This window comes from Corvus moneduloides, chromosome 4 (genome assembly GCF_009650955.1).
Source record: "Corvus moneduloides isolate bCorMon1 chromosome 4, bCorMon1.pri, whole genome shotgun sequence".
Classification (NCBI taxonomy): Eukaryota; Metazoa; Chordata; class Aves; order Passeriformes; family Corvidae; genus Corvus; species Corvus moneduloides.
The window spans coordinates 61,442,782-61,466,513 of record NC_045479.1 but is presented as its reverse complement, the minus strand read 5'-3'; the positions used below and the strand labels follow the sequence as shown (position 1 = coordinate 61,466,513).

Genomic DNA, 23,732 nt, shown 5'->3' with positions numbered 1-23,732 from the left:
ACCAACGCAGGCTAGAAGTCTTGCTGAAGGTTTTCCCCAGCCAGGTATTTTCAGCTAGATGTTTTTGCCTGGGAGAGGTGAAGAAATGACTTTTCAACATACCAATGCCATAGTCATTGGCCAAATGACAGCAATATTCAAATGACACATAGTTCTTTCTTTGTTGCCCCTACCACTCGGACAGCCTGGAGTTGGGTGATAGTCCTAGCTTCCTCCATGACACTACAGCCGTCAGAAGTGCCATAATCTGCCTTGTCGATCACTAACCTCCATTGCTGTTTGCAGTCCACTCTTCTCAGAAGTGTACTAAACCCATTCCTGATACCCCTACTGGTATCTAGTAGGTTAATTAAATTCCAAGTGTGAAGGGTGGACAGAGAGTAAACTAAAGCTCTGTGGAAAAGACAAAGATTTGATCCCCTAGTGCTATATAAAATAAATCTCTGTGGATCCATCTCTGCTCAGAACTAAGGAGAGCTGCATCTTTGCTCCTTCATTTTTTCCTTTATAAGGTGCTCATTGAGCAATATATGCATACCTGAGATTTTTTAAATCCAGTGCAAAGCACTCCATTGTGTTACTTTCTTATTCTACTCCAAGGGGGAAGGTAAGTACGAGAGATGAGAAAATAAGCTACCCATATATGTATACCAGTTGTAACTCTCATCACGTAAGAAGACTATGAATACAATACAATTAGAGAATGAGAAGTATGAGACACTAAATACTGGTACTAGTAGCCTGGCAAAGAGGAAGTCTGAGACAGGCTGGGATTAGGACATGACACACAGGGTCTTAAAAGTAAGGACAAATCTACGTGTTGAAGTTAATGAAAATACCTTCCTTGCACCAGTGCTTAAAATAGAAAAGAGGGTAGAAGATGACATTCTGACTATGTCAGTAAAAACTGATTGCACAGATTTGGCCTGATTTTTAAAGTGATTTGCATAGGTACAGTGTAGGTTTTGAAATGGTACTCGAACATTCCCTTGTCCTGGGACTAATGTCTAATTAGCGCAATGTGCTTCAGATGCCGGGGCGGCTCAGGAAGGCCACCATCTCGTGTACACGGTTCCCTGCTTTGGCCATAGCCGTCTTTTGGGAATTAAACTTTATTTCTGCACAGCTGCAGTTCTTCTGTAAATCATTGCCTGCCTACCCTAGCCGCTTCACAGGACGCCTCAGCAGGCCGCCGGTAACGGAAGCGTGGGCAGGAGCAGCCCCGCGACAGGTACCACCTCCCGCCCCGGCTCCGCTCCGCGCCCGGCGTCAGCGCGGCAGGGCCGGCCGGGGGCGGGCACAGCCTGGCGCCGCCTCCGCACGCGCGGGGTTGGGGCGGGCTCGTTCCCGCCTCCGCCTCCCGCCCCGCTGCGCTGACGCCCGGGCCGTCCTCCCGTGCCGGCGTGCGGGTAAGTGGCTCCCCCTCGGCGGCTGCTGCCTGGCGGCTGGCGGAGCCGCGCCCTCCCCCGGCGGCCGCGCGGGGCTCCGCGGTGGGGCCGGCTCTCCGCTCCCCGCCCGGGCGCGGGGCGGGGGGGGGGCTCCGCCTCGGGGCAACTTTGCCCCCCGCTAGTGCCGGGCTTTCCCCTGCCGCTCCCCGGCGGGCGCCGCGTGTTGCTGGGACCCCGCGGCAGAGCCCTTCCTCCTGCCTCGCCTGCCCCGGCCCCAGTGCGTCCTCCCGCCCTGCCCCGGTAGCCTTGGCGCTGGCAGCGGCTCTTCCGGCCCGGCTCGGCGCCCGGAGCGCTCTGGCGGCTGCATGGCCCGGCCAGGCCCGCGGGCTCCGAGGGCCGCCGCTCTCCCGCCCGCGCCCTCCGCGCTGCCCCCGCCGCAAGGGTTGGCCTTGGGGCGCTGCTACTGCATCATCGCCCTCTCCTTGGTCGCCTTTTAATCCCGCGTGCTCGTCTCATGAGAAACTGGCTTCGTACCCAGCGCTGCCGTGCTCCGGCTCTGTTACTTAGTGCCTGATTGACAGGTACCGCGCCAGGAGTAATTGCTCGGCGTTTCTTGTTGCGGAGAATCAAGTCTGTTATTTGTAGTAGTAAACTCAGTCTCTGTTAAAACATTGAAATTGCTGCTGAGTTGATGTTTATACAGATTCTGGCTTTTATGGAACCACCTGTTAGGAAAAGGGCCGAGGCAGTTGAGCAGCTGTCAAAAAAGTAATAGGCGCCTCTCACTAGCAATCTGTACAAGTGAGGCAATGTGTGCCCCGCTCACTTCAACGTGCTCCTTTAAGCAATTATTCTGCAGAATTTACCCCAGATGATGGTGCCGTTGGGCACAGGATAGTACTTTGTAGTATGTGAGTCACTCTTCTGCTGTGAGAATAGTCTATGTGTGACAGCTTCGGAGTGTTTGTCCCCAACATTGAATTTGTCTAACAGTTTGTATAATTCAATAACTACATATTACAGTTTTATTTAAGAAGTATGCGATTTCTCTTGTTACCACCTTTGGCAGGTGTCTCAGAGGATTCCACTGTGCTGAGTGCTGTTTTGTTCACCATGTGAAGATACAAGCCGTGTAAAAGCCTTTTCCACTTCAGTGCTTTATAACCCAACCTCTGTAAATTTTGGCACATGGGAGGAGAATCTGGAAACAGTGGTGAATTGCTTCACTTGGCCATGATTTTTAGTTTTTGTTCCTCTTGAAAGAAGGATTTTATGAACTTTTCTTTGAAGACAGACTAAAACTGGTGCTTTCAGCTCGAAGGTACATTGTTTTGCTGATTGTTCTGCTTTCTTCTGTATCTTGTCACTCTTCAGGCATAGGGTTACTTTTATAAGTCTCTCCTTATTTCCCTTTTGTTCACTTATTTTTGCAGCATCCATTTTCAGTTTTTCATTTGAGCAAAACATTTCAGGTGTTTCTAAAACAGTTGTTCCTGCCTCTTTACCCTAAGTTGGTGATCTCTTCAATGGGAAGTCCAGGCCATGAAGTCAACAGTGGCTAATAGCTAACAATTAGTTACCAACCCAGCATGTGCTGATTATCAAGTTAGTAGTGGGACTTCCTTTAAAAGCATGCCCTTTAAATTGTATAGATTATGCTATTCATTATTTCAGGAGAAATAATATAGGGTGATGTGTGTAGCTCTAAAATACTGCTCCATGCCTAGCTTAATTTCTCAGTAACAGCTGAATCCTATTAATTTAGAAACTTGGCTGTTGTGGCCAAAGCTGACTTAACATGGGAAATTTAATTTATTACCAGTTAACTTTTAATTACCAGTTGGCTAGTGATATACAAAGAAGACCGCTGCTTAAATAGGGTTGGGAAAAACTCCTTCCCTCTACTTTTCTCCTTGGCCCCTCAGGTTATGCTCTGTCCCTCGGACAAGGCAGTGGTAGTACAGGAGGCTGGGGTTGGTACATGGATGTTTCTTTCTTCTGCTCCTGTGTGATCCTCTCCATGGGCTCTTTAAGGGTGTCCCTGTGCCAGCGTGGGCACCTCCACAGGCCACAGTCCCTTCAGGGATGTCCCTGCTCCAGTGTGGAGAGTCTCCTTTGGAGAGTGCATCTCCAGCTGCGTCCCCAACAGTTGTCCCCTTCCTCGTGCTTCCCTGTGCCTTTTTTAGCACTCTCACATGTCTCCTCCTGCGCTTTCTTTTGCATTTGCTGCCACCAGTAGCTTCTCCCTTTCTCAAATAAAGCGGAGTGGAGGCACCATGCACTCGTCCAATGAATTGGAGGATGGCAGGCCGTGGGTTTGTGGAGCCAGCTGGAAGTTGCCATGGCCCACACAGGGCAGTTTATGGCCTCCTCCCATGCAACCCCTACTACCAAAACCTGCACTTTATCCCCACTGCACTCATGTGCCAGTTGAGTGATGCTGGAAGAAAGGTCCCATCCATGGCGAATTATAGGAACTCCAGTTTCCTTTTATACGCTTAGAAGTAAAACCAAAGTTCTCTCATATAGCTTGCTAAATAGCAATAATGTGTTGTGTCACTAAAATGGTAATACTTTTGCAATTGTATTTATTAATGTGTCCATCTCAGTATGTTTGTTCCTATGCACCTGCTGATACCTGGGTCAGGGGTGGCTGCTTTCTCTAATGATTGTATTCATGCATGTTTTCATAATTTTTTTTTTTTAATAAAACTTTCTCAAGAGTTTTCCTCTTTTTTTCAGATCTGAAGGCAGTGGTTCTGCTGACACAAAGGTGGCAGCTCTGAGGCCTATTCCACCAGCGTGAGTAGTCATGTTCTTCTCAGAGATCGTTTCATTTCCTTGTTGTTTTGTTTGTCCCACTGATTCAATGATTTTGGTATCTCGTCCCTCTTATCTTTTTGGGCTGACTTACTGCCACCTTGAGTTCTGTGTGGCATTGTGTGTATTGGAAGAATGTAGAAAAGGAAGACATGAAGATTGCAGGTTTGGGGGAACTCAGCCATTCTCTCTCAGTCTTTGCAAGATGGAATCTTGATAAAGAAGGCAATAATTGAGAGTAGTCATGTTTAAGAGAAGGCTTGGAAACAAAAAGTTTCTTAGGCACTAAACTGCTGTTGACAGTACAGCCTGTGTGTGCACAGGCCTGGAGGCAGCTGTGGTAAGGGTGGGCAAGAGTGATGATGGTGGTAAATGGTCAGTGTAGTACTGAATCCTTCTCAGCTATAGCCCAGCATGCCCTGGGTGGGTACTATTAAACCCTCATAATATCTTCCTTCTCTCTCCCCAAGTACATGTTGTTTCTAGGTGTTCAAAATGTTTACTTGATGTTTAACTTAAATGCAGAAAGTTTATGGCTTTCCTGAAGAATTGCAGGGGGCAGAGTCCTTGGAATGAAGTGACTATGTACTGATATTGTTCTTAGCAGACAGAAAATAAGCCTTTTTTCTTCTTTCTCAGGGCTTTCTATCCTACCCTGTGCCTTAAACATGGAAACTGTAGAAATGAATAGTGTATCCTTGAAACGTCCTCGTTCTGAGGATGATGTAGCCAATGCAGACGAAATTAAAAGACAGAAGATCTTGGAGAAGTCTCAGGCAGGGAACGACTCTGGGCAGAGTATTGAGACTGTAACAGAACAACCTGAGGACACGAAAAATGAAATAATCCCCAATGAGGAAAGTGAGGAGCAGGAAGAAGAGGAACTAGAGGGCAGTGATGAAGATGGAGATCCAGAGAGCTTTGCAGACATGATGAAGCATGGACTGACAGAAAGTGATGTTGGCATAACTAAATTTGTTAGCTCTCATAAAGGGTTTTCTGGAATCTTAAAGGAGAGGTAACTCTTTGTCTTGTTACATATGTTAATTCCTTGTGTAACACAGCTGTAGTTCCCCATTTTCCTTTTTGGACTCACAGATTGCAGTTGGATTACATGTGGCCCCTAGAGAGGTTAATTACTTTTTTTACTGCTGAGACTGAAAGAAAGGTTTAATTCAGGACTTTTTTAGATTGTGGGCTGTTCGGGGGGTTTTTGTTTTTTAATTTATTTTCCTGTCAAATGGAGCTCTGAAGAAGGAAGCTGTGTATGAGTAGATACATGATTACACTGACCTTTGCTGTTTCCTTTGCTCTCTGGCAGCAGCACACATAAAGCCTTATGCAGTACACCCACCTTTTGTACCTCAGTGCTGATACAAGATGCCCTGAAAAATGGCATCAAAACCATCCTTCTTTGGTTCTTTGCTTTGTTCTGACTTTTTTGTCCTAATGTCTGTAAACAAGTATAATTAAGCTTTAAATTATTGTCTGATCAGGTGTAATGTCATTTACATAGAAGGGAGTTTTAAAATTCATATTATATGTTTAATAAGATGATTGGGGTTTAGTAGCTTTTTTTAATGAAACTTCTAGGTTTTTAAAATTAAAGAATATATTTGACTAAAACAAAATGCAAATACAAAAGCTCACTGGAGTGAGAATCACTGTTTCCCTGACTTAGCAAAACAGTTAAAGTTGCTTTGTTTACACACTGAAAAGTCCCTGTCTTTAAATACTGGCTTCATATATAGATAATTTTACATAATAAAATGATATGTACATATTATGTATATATTTAATCTTTATGTGCAGCATTAAGGAGCTAGTGGGATCCTTCTCTGGGAAATCTGCCAATTTTGGTTGGCCAAAGGTAGCCACGTGGTAGAAAACTTGTGGGTTTGTGGGGGTTTTTTGGATCCTAGTTTTTAACACCTATTATTAATTCATTCTTGACATTTTTGTGGTACCGTTGCTAGCATGTCTAGACAGCTACAGATAATACAAGAGAGGACACATAACACTCCTCAGGAGGGAATGCTACAAATATGATGTATATCTGCACAGAGGGGTGGCAAAAGGGGGCTTGGGGGAGGTACAGTAGAAAGCTTCCCATGGTGAAGTTTTATTAATCTTTCAACATTGATAGAATAGGAATTGTTGGGGTTTTTTTTTTCCACTTTGCTGGCAAATGCTACTTAAGAATAATTTAACAGTTGCAAAACAAGCCAAGTGTCCTTTCTTATAGCTGGGCTGTTTTATTATTGGACACAAGCGACTGGATTGAAAATGTCACAGTAAAACTTTCTTGCTGTCATAGAGTATGCAGAGTAACTTTATTTGAATGATGTTCTCTATAACTGAATATATGAACAAAGCTGAATTTGTTGTGCCTTCTGTAGAGTGGCTAAAATGCACTTTATTTTGCAGGTTATTTGAAGTGGCAGAGTTAATGCAGTAGTTAATGCACTCCACATTGTGGCAATTCAGTAGAGTCTTAATTGCCAGTAATGACTGGGATTGAGGATAAGCATTACTGATCTCTTCAAGCTAGTGAGAAAATGACTCAGAATAACTACAGCAGGTGTTTGGCGATCTGCAGAGAAGTCTGCTGTGTTTAGATATGTGTTGTTGTGTATCCTTCTGGGGGGTGGGAATAGGTACAGCTTTCTCATTGTTAGGTTTGTTTTATGTGAATTCAGGATTCTTCAGTGGATTCTGCTAACAAACAGCTTTTTAGGAAAGGACTTTATGTCGTGTGGGACTTCTATTACAAATGTAATGCATGTTTCTTTCTATCAGATACTCAGACTTTGTTGTCCACGAAATAGGCAAAGATGGACGTGTGAGCCATTTAGATGACTTTTCTGTTCCAGTGGATGATGAGGTAAATTTTGAGGTAAAGATTTGGTAATGGCTATACTTCTTAATGCTCCTGAAGCAAGAACATTAAAAGACTGTGAGTTGCTCCATGAGGGTTATTGGATGTTTGTTTTTTCTCCCCGAATATATATTAGGACCCATCAGAAGAAACGTTTACAGTTTTGTCAGATGAAGACAAGCAGCGTTTAGAGGAGCTCCAGCTTTTTAAGAATAAGGAAACTAGTGTTGCCATAGAGGTAAAATCAATAAATGATATGAAGTTTGGGGTAGGGGCAGAGGGAGGATGAGGGAAGCAGGGAGTGAGTGGAAGGTACCTGCTTTTTAATGCATGTAGGGTCTAAGAGCAGTTGAACATGATGTGACAGATAACACCAAACTGTGTCCAGTTTAGGGTTTAATTCTGTAAAGTCTTACATGTGTACTCAAATCCATGCATGTGTGAGTTGTCATTTTGATTTTGGTGAGACCGTACACAGGAACTTAAATATAGGTTTTAATTCCTGTGGTGTTAAAATTATCTTGCAGTATTTTGGTTTCCTGTCTAGTATTGTTTTAAAGAATAAGAGGGTTTATATAAAACATCTATCTTGATGAAACACTACTTTCAAGGTCAGTGGTTTAATAGAAAAGAAGATTAATATGGTCTTCTGTAACAAGAAAGGTCAGAAAGTGCGAAGTAAAATTAAAACCTTGATATTTTTAGACATTCAAATATTCCACATATTCAAAGAATAACTGTTGAGGTAAATTTGGAACACGGAGATGAGTAGGATTAAATCTGGTAGCTCCAAAAAAGCATTCACACATTAAATAATCTTATCTAGCTTTTTTTTTTTCCTTTAAGGCATCCTCCCCTTTTGTATTAATATATTTTGTTTCTGCATGTATGTGTATTAACACAGGTAATTGAAGACACCAAAGAAAAAAGAACTGTCATCCATCAGGCTGTGAAGTCCTTGTTCCCAGGGCTGGAGACTAAAACAGAAGATCGAGATGGAAAGAAATACATCATTGCTTATCATGCTGCTGGGAAAAAAGCATTGGCAAGTGAGTTTCAGTATCACAGCATATGGGTAAAGTAAATGCTAAAATCATCCCCAAAGTAAGAATTGTTAGTAAGTACTTCAAGTGAATGTGCTTCCTAATGTAGCCTAGCTTCACTTTTTCCTCGTTGCAGCTGATGCTGTGCATCTAAGATGATTAGGACCACAAGAAATGTTTTAAATTTAAATTTCTACTTGTTTTTCTTTCCAAATAATTCATCCAGTATAACCATATTAGAAGAGAGAACATTATCTTCTACTTCAGTGGGAATAGGCAAAACAGAGGCTTTATTTTCAGTAGTTTTTGAATTTAACTTTCTTGATCTTGACTGTGTGTGTAAGTGTACTTTGTGGAAGTAAGAGGTTGTAGTTGCAACGTGTGCATTACATTTATAGTTCGTGTAATCTTGATTGTCTTGAATATTCATGACAAAATTCTCAATGGCTTGGGTAGAGACAAACATCTATTTGTTTTCTCAGAGTTATAGTTTCATATAAACAGAGTTTATTTACCGTGATCGTCACTTCTGCTTCCAAGGCTAATTATATTTGCAGAAAATGATCTTTATTCATTATAGACCACAGTTACTCTTTTGGAATAGTCAAAGTAGCGAAGGATTTTCAAAATGAAGTGTTACCCACTTTAATCTTGCAAAATACTGTTTTGGATACTGGGAATAAATTAACGTGTTTTACATCTTTTAATGTTACTAAAAACTTGTTGCTACTGTAAGTTTAGAGGATTACCTACATGCAGAATGGTGCACATTTAATAAAAGATACTAAGATTTAGTTTAAATTGGTTGCATTCCTCTGCCATTTCAACCTACTGCAAGCATGGTATGTAAACCTAACCCTTTAATTTTAAAGATGAAGGAGATGGAGGAAGAATAAGGAAATAGAGTAATTTAAAATGGGAAATAAAATAATTTCCCCTTTAATTTAGTTGTTTGTTTAAGGCTTGTTGTAAACAAATATGGGAATGTTGTATTTTTATTGGTCCAGTTATAATGTGTCATGTGTCTTATTTAATCATGTTTAGAAAATGTGTATGTTTGCATGCTTTATGCATGGAGTATGTATACTTAACCAGCACAAAATTCTCCTCAGCCAGTTTTGTTCTCTCTTGGTTTGTAATGGTGTTTCCTCCACCTTTTCCTTCTGCTGCTTCTATTCTTTAACAATTGTTACAGTCAAGTGGATGTTGTTAAGCTGATTTAAGGGATACTATATAAAATAATTTAAGTATTTGAAATATGCTGAAAAGAATTTAGTGGTGTGTCTCTAGGATTAAAACATTGTGAAGCACCATCTTGTGATGCAGAGAAGCATCATCTATTTAAACTTGGGTTCCCCAGCTGTGATGCTGCAGGCACCTGTGCATGTTGGTGGAGATGTCAGTTTCTGTGAGTGTGTGCAAATGCTTATGGATGTAAGATTGAAGTTCTTTTAAGTCATATTTATCTTTCTTGTTTATATAGCCACAAACACGTCTTAGTCCTGAATGGGCTTCCCAGGCAAGAGACATTTCAGAAGTGTAGAATATTGGATTATTAGCTGAGATACCTGATTACTTTTGTTGATAACATAACACGTTACCAAACGTACTTCTTTAAATTTAAAATCAAAAGCTGCTTTGTGTCTATAGTCAGTTTACCCCCCAAATACTTAAAATACTGTCTTACTGAATTGTCAGTAAACTGTTATTTCATCATTGTCCACAAATTAATTTTGTTGCATCTCCGATTGAAGCTTTTCGTATGTTCACTGTTTGCCTCTGCACGATTCCATTCCATAACTGTCTAAATTGCTGTCATCCACCACCTAGCTGTTGGATGCTCCCTGAAGCATAAACAATCCCATGACCATAAACCTGCATGTTCACCTCTAAAAACCCTTCGACAGTCTAAAAATTAAATGCTACTCTTTTGTACTCTTTATGCTCTGCATTGGGACAGAGGTCAGAACTGCAACAGGTAAGAGATGTTGACATTTCATACTAACAAAAATGAAATGCCAACCATTATGACCTCCTAAGTAGCAACAGGCCTGGCCAAACTAGTAACAATTTCTTAAAAATCCCTACACATAAGTATTGCTTAAAATGATCTGAAACAGCCAAGAATTAGGCTTGTTCTACCTCTTTTGTGCAGTGCAGTATAGGTAGTATTCATTTGGTGCAGAGAAAATCTGCTAGTAGTAAGTGATGTGAATTATCAATTTTGACAGTACATGTTGACAACTATGGTAAAATTTTCATGGATTTCAGTTAGCCAAGCCTTTGCCCGTCAGCCTGTATTTCAGACACTACTCTCTGTCTTTATACAACTTCAAAAGCATAAATCATGCATCCTGCTACTAAAACAGAGCTTCCACCCCTTGAGTTTCAGCAAAAGGTTTGGAAAAAGGGCTTGGAAATACATTTTTGACAATAAAATTGTAACATGACTCTGAAGTACAGCAGTAAGGACTGCAAATTGTCTCACTGGTCAGTCTACCTAGTTGAATGCTTTGAAGTATCGGGTGAGGAATGGTTGAGTATCAGGACTGTGGCTGCAGCCTCCGTTGGACAGGCTCATGGCTGTGTTGCCCAAGGCATGAGGATTCTATTGGTCTCTATAGCACCTACCAAATCCTTTTGGTGTAGGTCACATTAGGGCTCACTTCTTCAAGTGTGTTGAAATGACCATGTGCAAGATGTGTTAGTTAAATATAAAGAATGGTTCCAGCTGGAGAAGGTTCTCTTTGTGAATTGAGCTCTGTCTTACTCTCTTCCCTTCCCTTCTAATTGCCGATATCTTCATGGAGAGCCTTGCTCTTCCAGCTGAATGCAGTGTTTCACTGACTGAGTTTAAGAGCAGTGTTGGCTCAGAAGGGGAGACCAGCAGGAGCATGAGGTCTCCAGTTCAGGTCCTATGAAACTCTGTGGGAGAGGGGCTGTGTTTAGAAACTTATGGTGCAAGGCAAGTGGTGCAATAATTCTAAGTGACTAAAACCTCTACGTGCAGTGTTTTATACTGTAGCATCCAAAATTATCTTTGCAGAAGTGTGTGCAGGCATGGGAGCTTCTCAAAAACAAGCAAGAATTAAACATACTTACTATCTGTGTGGGATATCTGGACTTTATAAAACTAATGTGGAAAAAAAGCAGTATTTCCCAAGAACTTCCTTCCTGCATTGGTGTTTGTATCTTGAAATAAGGCTGGCTTTTTCAGTTAGCTTTTGCTGTTATGAAAGATGCTTACGCTCTTTTTTTACAAAACCAGGAATGTCTGCTTAGTGGCTAGCAAGAGATAAGGGACTTCTTATTTAAAACAAAACAAATTCTTAGTTTTGTTCTTAAAAACCAAGGAATTGAAAAACGTCAGAGTTGAAGGAACTTTACAACTGGTTGTTAAACCTGTATAGAATCAGTCCCCCTTCCCAATAATACCATTGACAGTGGATTATTGGAAAAGTAAAGTTTTACCTCTGGGGGTTTTTATGTGCAAAAAAAAGCTTTACAAATCATTGACAGTCTTCTTCCTTCTCCAGAAAATGTCAAATAGTAGCACAAAATTGTAAATCAGTTGTTAGTCTGTGGGATCTGAAGTTGTTTCAACCTCTGGCCTTCTCTAAGCATGGCACAGTACCTGCCATGGATTGTATGTTAATGTCTCTCTTGTAGCAGATTTCTCACTCCCATTGGATTTAGAAAAAGAATCATTTTAAAGCAGTTTTTTTAAGTATGATTTTTTAGGGTTTTGTAGCAATAAGATTCATTCTTTTGCATGACACACAGAAAAAAATCCTCCAGAAATAAAAATATGTCTGTACTATAAATAACAATGGTAGTCCTCCCACAAACAGGGCTCCAGTGGTCCTCAACTATTAATTATAGAAGGAGCTAGAAGAAATGTGGTGCAGCTTCTATTGCTGGAAGTCAGTATAATGATAATGTTTTTGAGAAATTTAACCAGGTGATACAGCAATTAAATGACTAGGGTATATTTTCAGATAATCTCATGACAAAGGAACTGTCACTATTTCATTCAGGATTTTCTAGGTGACAGAACTGATTAAGGAGAAATTTACAGGCCAGTGGAAGGCGAGGTCTTTTTCAATGTGCTTTACTGCTTTTGCTGTCAGTAATTAACTCTTTCCTTTTCATTTCTTTAAAGCAGATGGAAATTAGCAGAAATTGAATCTTGCATATTTAAAATAAATGTAGCTGCAATGGCAAATATATTAAATTTTTTTAAAGTGACACTTTAACCTTTTTGCTTTTAAAGATCCAAGAAAACACTCTTGGCCAAAATCTAGGGGAAGCTACTGCCATTTTGTACTGTACAAGGAGAACAAGGACACTATGGATGCCATTAATGTCCTGTCCAAATTTTTAAGGTAAGGCTGTTGTTTCTGCCATCCTGGCTGGCATGCTGTAAATGCTGTGCTTCAGAATTATGCAAGAGCAACACATGTGATTGCTATTCTCTAATTTGTAAACAGTTTAAAATGAAAAGCTATTTTAGAACATTAAATTTAAAACTTAGAAGCGTTGTGAAGAGGTGAGAATGGAACAAAATGAGCCTAAGAAATTTAGAAGACTACTGCTTCAATGGAAAAAGTCCACAATTGACATTGGCTGATCTGAGAAAGGCTTGGCAGCTCAAAGCCTCAGTGTGCGCAACCTGAATTAAAAGCCATTTTTTCCTCAGTGTGTGAATATATGCAAGTATGTTATGAACCTGTCAGATATTGTTGTGATAATATGCTGATCAGTTCCTAAGAAGTTACAGTTGATAAACTGTTGTTCCATGTATTAATTTCTCCATGGCAACACAGGCTTAGTTCCTTTCACCCCATCAAGTGCAGAAACAAAAAGATTTGCCAAGGCATGACACGAACACAGTGAATTGCAGAGGAAGAGCAGTTTTAAAACTGGGTCATTCCAGTGATCTGCTTGTAGGGAAACTTTCCCACTTCTCCCCTCCTTTTTCCCTTTGCCCTTCTTGTAAAAAAAAAAAAAAATTTGTAATCGAGACTGTAACCAGTGAACACAGATTGGCAAGAGCATAGTTAGGTGGAAAACTGTGTAATGGCATTCCTGCTACCCCCTGGTGCCCTTAACTGGAATAACTGGAAATACTCCCCTGTCTAACACAGGCCGTGAAGTACAAAGTGGAAAGGAAATTTTCCTCTCAAGGAAAGGAGTGGATGAGATCTTAAATTAACTTCTCATACTCTCTCATAATGTGCAGGCATGGTATTCAAACAGACATGTTTGAAGTTAAGGAAGAAGTGGACGTGAATTTTTTTTAGTGAAGTTGGTGGCTGTGCGTTTTTACGTTGAGTGAATGTATATAAAGAAGTACTTCCAAGCTCGTATTTTGAAAGCACTGTTGTGTTAGAAATTAATTGTCTGTATATAATTAAAAAAGAAGTTTTCTTGTGTTTTATGTACTCTTGGATGAGATTAGAAAATGTCAAATTGTAACCCAGTTCTGAGGAATGGAGGTATATTTTTCTATTTTTAATTTATAAGATTAATAATTCTAGGTAATTATGCTGAAAATTATGTTTGATCTGTTGCTGTTTTAATATACATAATGTGTTACTGTTGCTTTTAAGAGTGAAGCCAAACATATTTTCCTACATGGGAACTAAAGATAAAAGGGCTATAACAGTTCAAGAGATCGCTGTTCTCAGGTGAGTAAAAATACAATCTGTATTTGCACTTGTGGTAGCTTGGATATCTCACTAAATACCTAAAAGACTCAGTGACGCAAATGGCACATTCAGGTCCTGACCTTGTAAAGCACAGGTGTTAATGAAGATGCCACAATCCTTTTGTATTCTGTGGTGATTGCTGGTATTTTCAGTCAGTGGTGCTCTGAGTCATAGGCTGGTTACGTGTACTTCGCTGTGGCAGTGGGACAGATTGCCTACGTGCTCTTAGGCTGCTTGGATCTCATGCAACAGCAGAAAAACAGAATGACATGGTGAAAATCATGTCCCACTTCCTTCCTGGCTTTTGTTTCCCCCTTTCTACAGCTAGAATCCTATTTTCTTTCTCACTGAACTCTCTGAACAGCGCCAGAGAAGGCTAACACTGCCCTTGCTTATCTGTGAATAGCCAGAAGGGGCAAGAAAAAGATGAGGAATTTTTCCTGCCTTAACCTACTCTCTTAACTCACCTTTTAAGAGTAAATAAAATTTACTTTGTCATATTCTAAGACAATTATATGGTTTCTGGGCACTTTAATGTTAGATCCATAGCTGAGAATGACAGACGTCACCCAGTTATGTATTACAATATCATTTTAGGTAGCTGGAATATCTTGTTTGCTCTTCTTTTTACAACTTTTGAAAACCACACTCCTTGAGTGAGGAATTCACAATTTGAAAGCTAGAACTTTGATCAAATCCTTGTTAAAAGGAGGGCATCCACTACTGAATTGTTCATGTATTTCCTCCCAGTGTTCTGTATGTGCATGTGTTAGCACATATAAAGGAAATACTGATTTGTGAATTGTGAGAAGCCCCAGATTCTTGTTGCTGCAAAGCAGCTTTGCAGAGTGGTGACAATTAACCAAATGTGTTGTGTAACCATCCCAGGTGCTGCTCCATTTACTTTTTAACATCATCACATTCAGTGTTGTGTCCAAGAGCTCCAGAGTGCTTCAAGTGTTGATTGTGTAGTGTCTGCTCAGTGGTGCCACAGCACCTGACTCTCCTGCACAGGAGAGGGGGCATTGCCAGTTGCCAGCATGCTCTGAGCTGAGAATGCTATAGCCATGTGGTTCATAAACTTCACTATCCTGGTAAAATTTTAGCAGAAGTGTCCAAGAGCAGCTTGGTGATGCAAAGAACAGGGTATGCTTCCAAAAATGCTAGCAACAAAAATGGCAGGTATCAGTGACAGATTGAATTCCATGTTCCTTCATCTGCACTAAGCATACACAGTAGCTAATTTTACTTAACTCTGTGTTTATGACTGTGCTAACTGGGGTGTATTCATGAAGTAGTTACTCAATGCAGAGTTCAGCTTGTGGGGTGCAGTATACATCAATATCGCAACATATTTTATTTGGAGTGCATGTTTTAACATAGATGTCAAAAGACAGTGCTAAGTCTGTCACAGTATACATTTTCTTTTGTATGAGTACCCTTAAGAATCATGTGTTATTTTCTTTTAGCTGTTTCATTAAAATACTTCGAAAAGGCAACAGTAGAAAATTGGGGAAAACTAGACTCACTGGTTTTTGTTTTGTAATGCCAGTGTTTCTATATTTATCTGCTTTTCTAAACATAGATTGGTCACTGTTGTCTGTTTCTTTTTAGAATCACTGCACAAAGACTTGCTCATTTGAATAAATGTTTGATGAACTTCAAGTTAGGAAATTTCAGTTACAAGAACCATCCACTGAAATTGGGAGAACTGCAAGGGAACCATTTCACTGTTGTTCTCAGGTAGTATGTATTCTGATGGTTCTGTTAGAATTTTTTTTTCTTTAAATAGGTAAGCAATATCAGTGCAACTTGTGCTATGAAAAAGAAGTCCTGTTGGCAGGAGGCAGTTGAATTTGATGCATGCTATATAATATTGATGTTGAGCTTTAGTATAATGGGCATCACAAAATAGCATAAACCCTTAATCTGTCTATAATTTTTTTTCTTAATGCTAGAAACATAACAGGAACTGATGACCAGATAGAGCAAGCAATGCATTCACTCAGGGAAATTGGATTCATTAATTACTATGGAATGCAAAGATTTGGAACCACAGCTGTTCCTACTTATCAAATTGGCAGGTATGTCTTGCTTTCATCCTCCCCCCCACCCCTTTTTTTAAAAAAAATTTATTCTTACCACCATGTAACTTAATGTATTTTTGGGAACATTTTTCTAGCATATTGCATGTACCAGTTTTAATTTTAGATTCAAGAAAGATCTTGTTTCTGAACTTGCTTCAGCAGTTATCTTGCATAATAGCACTACTTTTAATATTGCATAAGTCTAAACACTAATACTTTTTTTTATAAGTTGGCTAAAATGTATTTAGAATGTTTTGCCTTTAAAATGTATTTAGTCAGTTCTTAATACACATTACTGTTTGAATCCTAGAGCTATTCTACAGAACAACTGGAATGAAGTAATGGATTTGATATTAAAACCACGACCGGGAGGTGAGAACTGAAAAATGATACATCACATGTATTCTGCCTGTTCTCCAAGAAGTGTATGTTTAGGAAAACCCTGAGCCAGTTTAGCAATGGAGAAGCAATCTTCAGACTCTGCTTTTTTGCCTTACTTTCCTTGCTGTGCAATTTCTTGCAGTGGGGCTGAGCTGAAAAGGGACCTGAATACTTACAGTGTCTGCTCAAGCTCCATGTGAAGCCTTCCAGCCTCAGGTGTTCTATGATTCTGTTCATCTCTGATTGCCATGACTGAAACTTTAGTTTTTCAGCTGTTTTAACAAAAGGTGAGATGGATGCTTTTTTTGGTATGTAGTTAATATATTTTTATTTCACATCCTTGCTCTAGCTGAAAAGGGATACTTAGTCAAATGCAGAGAAGAATGGGCAAAGACTAAAGATCCAGCAGCAGCCCTCAAGAAACTACCTGTAAAAAGGTGCGTGGAAGGACAGCTTCTACGTGGACTCTTAAAGTTTGGAATGAAGAACATAATCTCTGCATTTGGCATAGTGAGTGTAAAAGTGCTGGGCGGTATTTACTTGAATAAAGATTCTTTTGATGGTATCAGGATGAATTTAAAGTAGACTCATAGATGCTTGATGAGTAGAAGGTTAAGTTTAAAAATCTTCAGATTTATTCTGCCTTTTTGCTGGAAGTACTGCTGCATAGTAACTGATGACATCTCTAATTAATGTATGCATAATGATCTTTCCAATTTATACAACAATCTTCCTGGTATGTGGGAAGCAATACAGTTATACTTAGTAGCTGTGTATAATACGGATCTGATAATTGTGCAAATGTTCAGTTTCAGTGTTTTCCTGTTGCTTTAACAGTGTAAATCAAACTGATGCTGGGCTAATGAATCAGCCTGGTATAGAGGTGATGGATTCACTTGTCGTTTTCAAGTGCTGTAATCAGGATCAAATCTTTGGAGAAAATACCTCATCACCAGCAAACTATTGGGCCCATTGTAGGAGCTGGGGGATAATTTCTTGTTTATGAAGAAGATAATTAGAATAACACTGTGCTTTCACAGCTGCAAAGTTTACTTAAGATTTCAGGAGGTTGAGTATGAATTCAGTGTTTTGTAATAGACCCATGTGTTTGAGCTGTAGAATTAAAAAAATGTGGGGGTTTTTTTTTGTGAATTTAAGCACAGTTCTTTTTTGTGCACATTTCAAATGTATAAAAGCATTATTTCTTCACATATCTTTTTCCCAAACAATGAACAAAAATCAAATCTGTATACTAAGAAATTGTGTAAGTCTTGTTGCCAGATAAGGTAACACTTCAAATATACACCTTTTTGGTTATGATTGTGAGAAAAAACAAAAAAAAAAAGTCTTTCTAGTGTTTAATTTTTTTTTTCTTTACCTCTAGATACCAAGAAACAATCGTTTAATGTATATTCATAGCTACCAGAGTTATGTGTGGAATAATATGGTGAGCAAGAGAATAGAAGAATATGGACTTAGAGCTGTACCAGGAGATCTCATACTTAAAGGAGGTAAAATCAGACAAAGACAGTGATGCTGTGTAGTTCAGATTCCTAGGAAAACAAGGCACGTAGCTGTTTGTCTGATACTGCTTACATAGTTTCTTTTTTCTCACCCATTTTGGCCCAGTGATATCTGAATCCATTGGTCTGTTTTAGACAAATTGTGCAAGGAATTGGAAGTTAGGTATTACACTTCCATGACCTGTTTGTTTTTTCAAATAACTGGATAGAGAGACTATGGAGGACTGAGTGTTCTCAAAAATGACCTCAAACCTAGTTGAGCTATGAAGAACTCTGGAAGGATGTTATGAAGTTTTAACCACAGAAGTTTTTGATTGCATTAGTATCTTGTAAAGCAGAAGCTCCACTCAGTTAAAACTTTCTTTGCTTGGATTTGCTCTGGCATTTCCTACAGCATTTCTCCTTTATGTGTGCCTGATGCATATAAGGGGGCTGTTCCTCTAGCAGTCCTTACTTCGTGTAGCTTTAAGTGACTGGAAGCCAGGCTGTGATTCTGCCAGTAACTGCAACAGCCCTGGAGGCTGTTACTTCTTTTCTTGGAGATGTTGTCTATTAAGTGGAGATAAAACATGGTAGTTATCCCTCTCAGAGTAAGCTTATTTCAATCAAAGGCTTCATTTTAAATTTAGCTGAAGTTGACTGTCGCAGACATCCATACTGGTAACTTCATTGTTCTGTCCTGACTGTAGCCACAGCTGTTCACATTGAAGAAGGAGATGTTGATAACTACACTATCCATGATGTAGTGATGCCATTGCCTGGATTTGATGTTATTTATCCAAAGCATAAAAGTAAGTCTGACTCTTAACTGACATATTTACTCTGAAAATGTAAGTCTGCTTTAAGATTGTTCTTCAAAGGAAGATTGGATCTACTCAACCTTGGTGACTTTTAAAGCAATACATTACTTCAGATCTCTGTTACATTAATGTCAGCCTTTTGTTGCTGCCAGGGCGCTCTGTTCAGTCTCCTTCCCACTGGGAATCCCAGATGACTGTCAGCAGAGCAGAGTTTCTCACTAGCCTGTACCACTGCAAGGAGTTAATCAGGTACAGGATTTTGTCCTTGATGAATTTCATGAGGTTCCTCTTGGCCCATTCCTGTAGTGTGCCTTGGTCCCTCTGAATGGCAGTCCTGTCCTTGCATGTATTGAATGCCACCAGCTTGGTTTAGCCCACAGATTGGTTGGGGTAAATTCCAGCTCTTTTCCACTATTTCACAGGACACATCCCAGTTCCTTGAGGAGCTCTGCTTCTAGGTAGACCTCAAACAAGTAGTGACTATACTTTGAGATGATGAGCCAGATAGCTGTTACCCACTTATCAGTTCACCCACTGTAATGTTCTAACCTTGGACACAAAGATGCTGTGGGAATATGTTGACAGCCTTGCTAAAGGCAAGGCAGGCAACAGTCCCTGCTCTCCCCTCATCCACAGGTGTAATAATTTCATCATAGAAGACAGTAAGGTTGGTGGGTTTTTTGCTTTTTCTCTTCCTTTTTCTCCCCCTTATTAAAACCACAGTCATTGTGTGCCCAAAGAGGATTAGCTCCACTATTTTTCCCAGGGACCAGAGTGAGCCTGACTGGTCTGTAATTCCCTAATTATCTTTCCTTCTCTTTCTGAAGTTGGGTGCAACACTTGGTTTTCTGCAGTTGTCTGGGCATCCCTAGATCTGCACAATCTTTCAGAGAATGTAGAGAAAAACTTCACCATGATGTGAGCCAGCTCTCTCAGCCTGTATCTTCTCCCCGTACTGGTAGTCCTTCTCTTTCTTGAACTTTGCCTCTAAGAAGGGAGGCCTGGGGCACTTGGCTGGTCAAGGCTGAGGCAAAAGGGGCGCTGAGACCATCAGCCTTATGTCTGTCACTAGACCAGCTGCCCCATTTAGCACCAGACCAATGCTTTCCTTGTATTCTTTCATTCCTTATGTTGCAGCTTAACTCTTGCTGGTCTTGATGTCTGTTGCTGCTTTCAACTGTAGCTGAGCTTTGGCTTTCCTAACACCATCTCTATGTGCCTGGACAATGCTGATATAGTCCCTTTGTAGCTGGCCCTAGCTTTCACCTGCTCTATGTGTCCTTATGTATGAGGTCAGTCATGGGTTCCCTGCACGTTTTCCTCAATATTGGATTGAACCGTTCCTGTACTTGGTTGTCAAATTGTCAACTCTTTTTTCTCTGCTGGTTTTCAATTAGAGAGTAATGGGTAGTCTAGCCCTTTATTTTTAATTATTTTTTTCCATATACCCGAGATTAATCCTGTGAAGTCTGGAAAATTAGAAAGCATATATGAGATGGCAATTAAATGTCAATAAAGCCATTGTCAAAGTATGTTGTAAATTTTGTTTTCAGCTGAAATTTGATTTGATGCTTTTTTGTTACTGCCTCTACTAATCAGGGTGTGGAAGCAAACAGGTAATAAGATTTGTAGTAATTTTTAACTTCTGTGTAGCATTTATCCCATATATGCTGTAAACGACTAAATGTATGGAAGGGAACAATTCATGTAAACAGGCTGTTTAAATTGGCCACACTACAGTCTCTCCTATTAAATATTTTCCTCTCTTGCAGTTGGTGAGGCCTACAAGGAGATGCTGGTAGCTGACAATCTTGATATCAACAACATGAGGCATAAAATCAGAGATTACTCACTTTCTGGGGCATACAGAAAGATTATCATTCGGCCTCAGAATGTCAATTGGTGAGTGGGAGCATAAAGGAAGTTACCCTTGAATTGACAGCATAGAGTTTATTTAAGTACAAAACTTAAATGAGACTGATCCATGGGACATCCACACAGACTGAAATAGGTAGAGAGGAATCTCTCTGCACTTCTCTCATGTTTTTAATGCAGTCAGAGTGGAACTATACCCTTATTTCTTCGTTAGTTCTCTGGTTCTGTGGTGGAGGAGTATCAAGACATCTATCTAGTTGTTCACTCCTTGCAAGGGCTTGCCTGAACACTTCATAGATAATTACTTATGTTGAAACAATGATAGATAATATTCAAACCGGGGGATTTTTGTAATCTTGCTGTGGGAAAGTTGGTCTCCTATTACTTGTCGATCAGAAAAATTTGTATCACTTAATCCTACTAAATCACTGTCATCAGCGAGACAACCTAGTTTTCATATGGCAACTGAATAAATACCTTTTATACAGGGAACTGTACAAATGTGCAGAAATCTGATCACTGATGCATAGAATAAGATATATAGGGCTTAGGAGGGAGCCCTAAAATACAAATATTTATACACTTGGAACATCAGCACTAATTAATATGAAGCTCATCTACTTCCCTTTTAGTTTTTCAGGCTCATGGTTACATATGGGATTTCTGTTAAATGAACGGCAGAAACCGTAGAATGTGTTTAAGCCCTTTTAAATTTTAGATTACTGTATTGAAAGGCTTTGCTCCTGCGAGGTACTCTTAAAGTTGACACCATTCTTCACTTAATTTCATGAACTATACTTCTTGTATAGTTGGAAATTCTGACAGCCCACAAGGGCAAACCAGATGAGTTCTGCAAAGAAACATCTCATTAACTTTCAACTGCTTTTTAATAATCTTCATAAAGCCAAGGCAAGCCTTCTACATAAAGCTCTACCTGTTATTTTGCCATAAATGCCACATAACTTTTTTATTACTTAATCAATTCAATTTCAGTTGTAAATGCCAAATTGGAATAATAATAATAAAAAATAATATTATAATAGAACACATGTATATAAAATGTTAACCTAAATAATTTAAAATTATAATAATAAATTTTATGTCTGTTATAAAGGGAAGTTGTTGCATATGATGATCCTAAAATCCCATTATTTACTACGGATTTGGATAAACTGGAAGGAAAACCATTACCAGTTCTCCCTACAGGTAAGTTGATTTTTCTGCTGGTTTGCTAAATGGAAGTTTGATCTGGCTGTTCCTTTCAACTGCTACATATTGAAAGCTCCTTTAAGGAAGAGCTTTCATTTAACTATAGACTGTTAAGCAATGGTAACGACTTCCAAAGCCAGGTGCCTAAATAAGGACCCTTATTTCTCAAGGGTGTAAGCCATTCCTCCAACATCTGTATTGACTCTTGTATTTTCCTACAGGCATCTGTAAAATCAAGTAAATGCTTAGCAGTAAATGTCTTCAAATAACAAAGGTGGAATTAAGTCACAAGTTTTCTATATATTGAGCTTGTATTATTGGTGCTAAACACAGTAGATGACTCAAATACTTAACTCTGGTCACAAGGCGTTTTGACACTTCTTTTCCAGAAAAGTGAAGACAGGCTAGGAATTCAGTCTGAAAGAACAAATGCTTGCTTTTAAAAGAAGAAAACTCTCACACCACCACTTTGTGCTGAGAGAAAATGTTAAAAAGTTGTTTCATTAAATTTTTCACTGTGGATTATAAATGGGAGTGTGATGGTGGTGGTTGTTTTGCTTTATGGGCTGGGGAAGTTGGTTGTGGAAGCCGTTAGTCCAGTTTAGATGGTATCCAGAGTAAGCATTATATATGCCCTTAACCACTTGTTCTTGCTTTTTGTCTCTTACGCCTTCTCATAGATGGTAAATTCAGGGCACTAAAGATGGAGTTCTCCCTTCCCCCATCCACTTATGCTACCATGGCAATTCGAGAAGTTTTGAAAATGGACACAAGTATAAAAAACCAGACACAACTGAATACAACCTGGTTGCGCTGAATGAACTGCAAAATTACTTAATTTTAACAAAGTGTTTTCTTATTTACATGTTCTGTACAAATCTTTAAAGAGTCACAGTAAGAGATTTGTATTTTTTTAAGTTTTTTTAGTGCTAGCATTTAACTTCAGTAGTCCTTTGCAAAACGGTGGCTGTAATATAATATAGGTATTAGTGACTGGTGCTTTTTACTGAATGAGTAAGTTGCTTGAGCTGTAACATGGGTGCATCTTTAGAATTGAGCTTATAATGGAATGTTTAGCTTGTTTTCTTTGGGCAAGCACTGAATGTTTTCACGAGTTCAACACACCTTGAAGTCTTTTCAAATACAAGGAATTACATGGAAAAAGATGAATTACAACAAAATCAAGATACTGATGAATATATGTACTGCAGGAGTTTTGCTGGTAGCATTGGCACTGGTGCAGTAACAGATTCTGTTAGCAAGGTTTTTGTGTGCTGTAAAGCTGTACAGCTCTTTTAAATAGTTCGACTTTTCATTGAGAATATAGTTGTATTTTCCAGCTAGTACCTGTACCAAAGAACCGGTACTAAAAATAAATTAACCTGAAATTCTGAGTGTGTATCAGTGCGTGCTTCCTTTGCGCCTGTCCCCTGTCCACTGCTGGGGGCGGGGGGCGAATAATGATCCGGGCTTCCGGCTGGGAAAAAAAAAATACTGTGGAGCTGTTCTAAAATGACCTGGTATTTTCAGCCAAAGGCAAAGTTATGGCGCCGGCCACACCGGCTGTGTGCGGAGGGGGCGGGGAGGCCGTGAGGGGCCTCGGCAAGGCCGGGTCCCTCGGAGCACGGGGCGGGCCCAGCCCCCGAGCCGGCGGGACGCGGCTCTGCCCGGGCCGGGTCCCTCGGAGCACGGGGCGGGCCCAGCCCCCGAGCCGGCGGGACGCGGCTCTGCCCGGGCCGGGTCCCTCGGAGCACGGGGCGGGCACAGCCCCCGAGCCGGCGGGACGCGGCTCTGCCCGGGCCGGGTCCCTCGGAGCACGGGGCGGGCCCAGCCCCCGAGCCGGCGGGACGCGGCTCTGCCCGGGCCGGGTCCCTCGGAGCACGGGGCGGGCCCAGCCCCCGAGCCGGCGGGACGCGGCTCTGCCCGGGCCGGGTCCCTCGGAGCACGGGGCGGGCACAGCCCCCGAGCCGGCGGGGACCGGGGCCGCCGAGCGGCGCCGCGCCTGCGCCCCGCGCTC

General features: G+C 40.5%; 1 protein-coding gene across 5 annotated transcripts; it reads left to right on the top strand.

Moving 5' to 3' along the window:
- The first annotated feature begins 1,306 nt into the window (after positions 1 to 1,306).
- Positions 1,307 to 23,109, top strand: PUS7 (pseudouridine synthase 7). Of its 5 annotated transcripts, none has more exons than XM_032107217.1 (19): positions 1,307 to 1,409; positions 2,458 to 2,709; positions 4,131 to 4,190; positions 4,848 to 5,226; positions 7,008 to 7,092; positions 7,223 to 7,324; positions 7,991 to 8,135; positions 10,090 to 10,107; positions 12,403 to 12,514; positions 13,742 to 13,819; positions 15,455 to 15,583; positions 15,799 to 15,924; positions 16,238 to 16,299; positions 16,658 to 16,818; positions 17,693 to 17,819; positions 18,521 to 18,622; positions 20,404 to 20,533; positions 21,621 to 21,712; positions 22,396 to 23,109. In XM_032107217.1, exons 4-19 carry the CDS (start codon positions 4,877 to 4,879, stop codon positions 22,530 to 22,532), a joined length of 1,956 nt encoding a protein of 651 aa, XP_031963108.1. In that variant the 5' UTR covers positions 1,307 to 1,409; positions 2,458 to 2,709; positions 4,131 to 4,190; positions 4,848 to 4,876; the 3' UTR covers positions 22,533 to 23,109. The 5 variants fall into 5 exon arrangements, with proteins under 5 accessions (XP_031963108.1, XP_031963105.1, XP_031963110.1 ...); XM_032107214.1 differs by having other exon boundaries at positions 7,008 to 7,104; XM_032107215.1 differs by lacking the exon at positions 1,307 to 1,409 and adding an exon at positions 1,525 to 1,969 and having other exon boundaries at positions 7,008 to 7,104.
- The last annotated feature ends 623 nt before the right edge of the window (positions 23,110 to 23,732 follow it).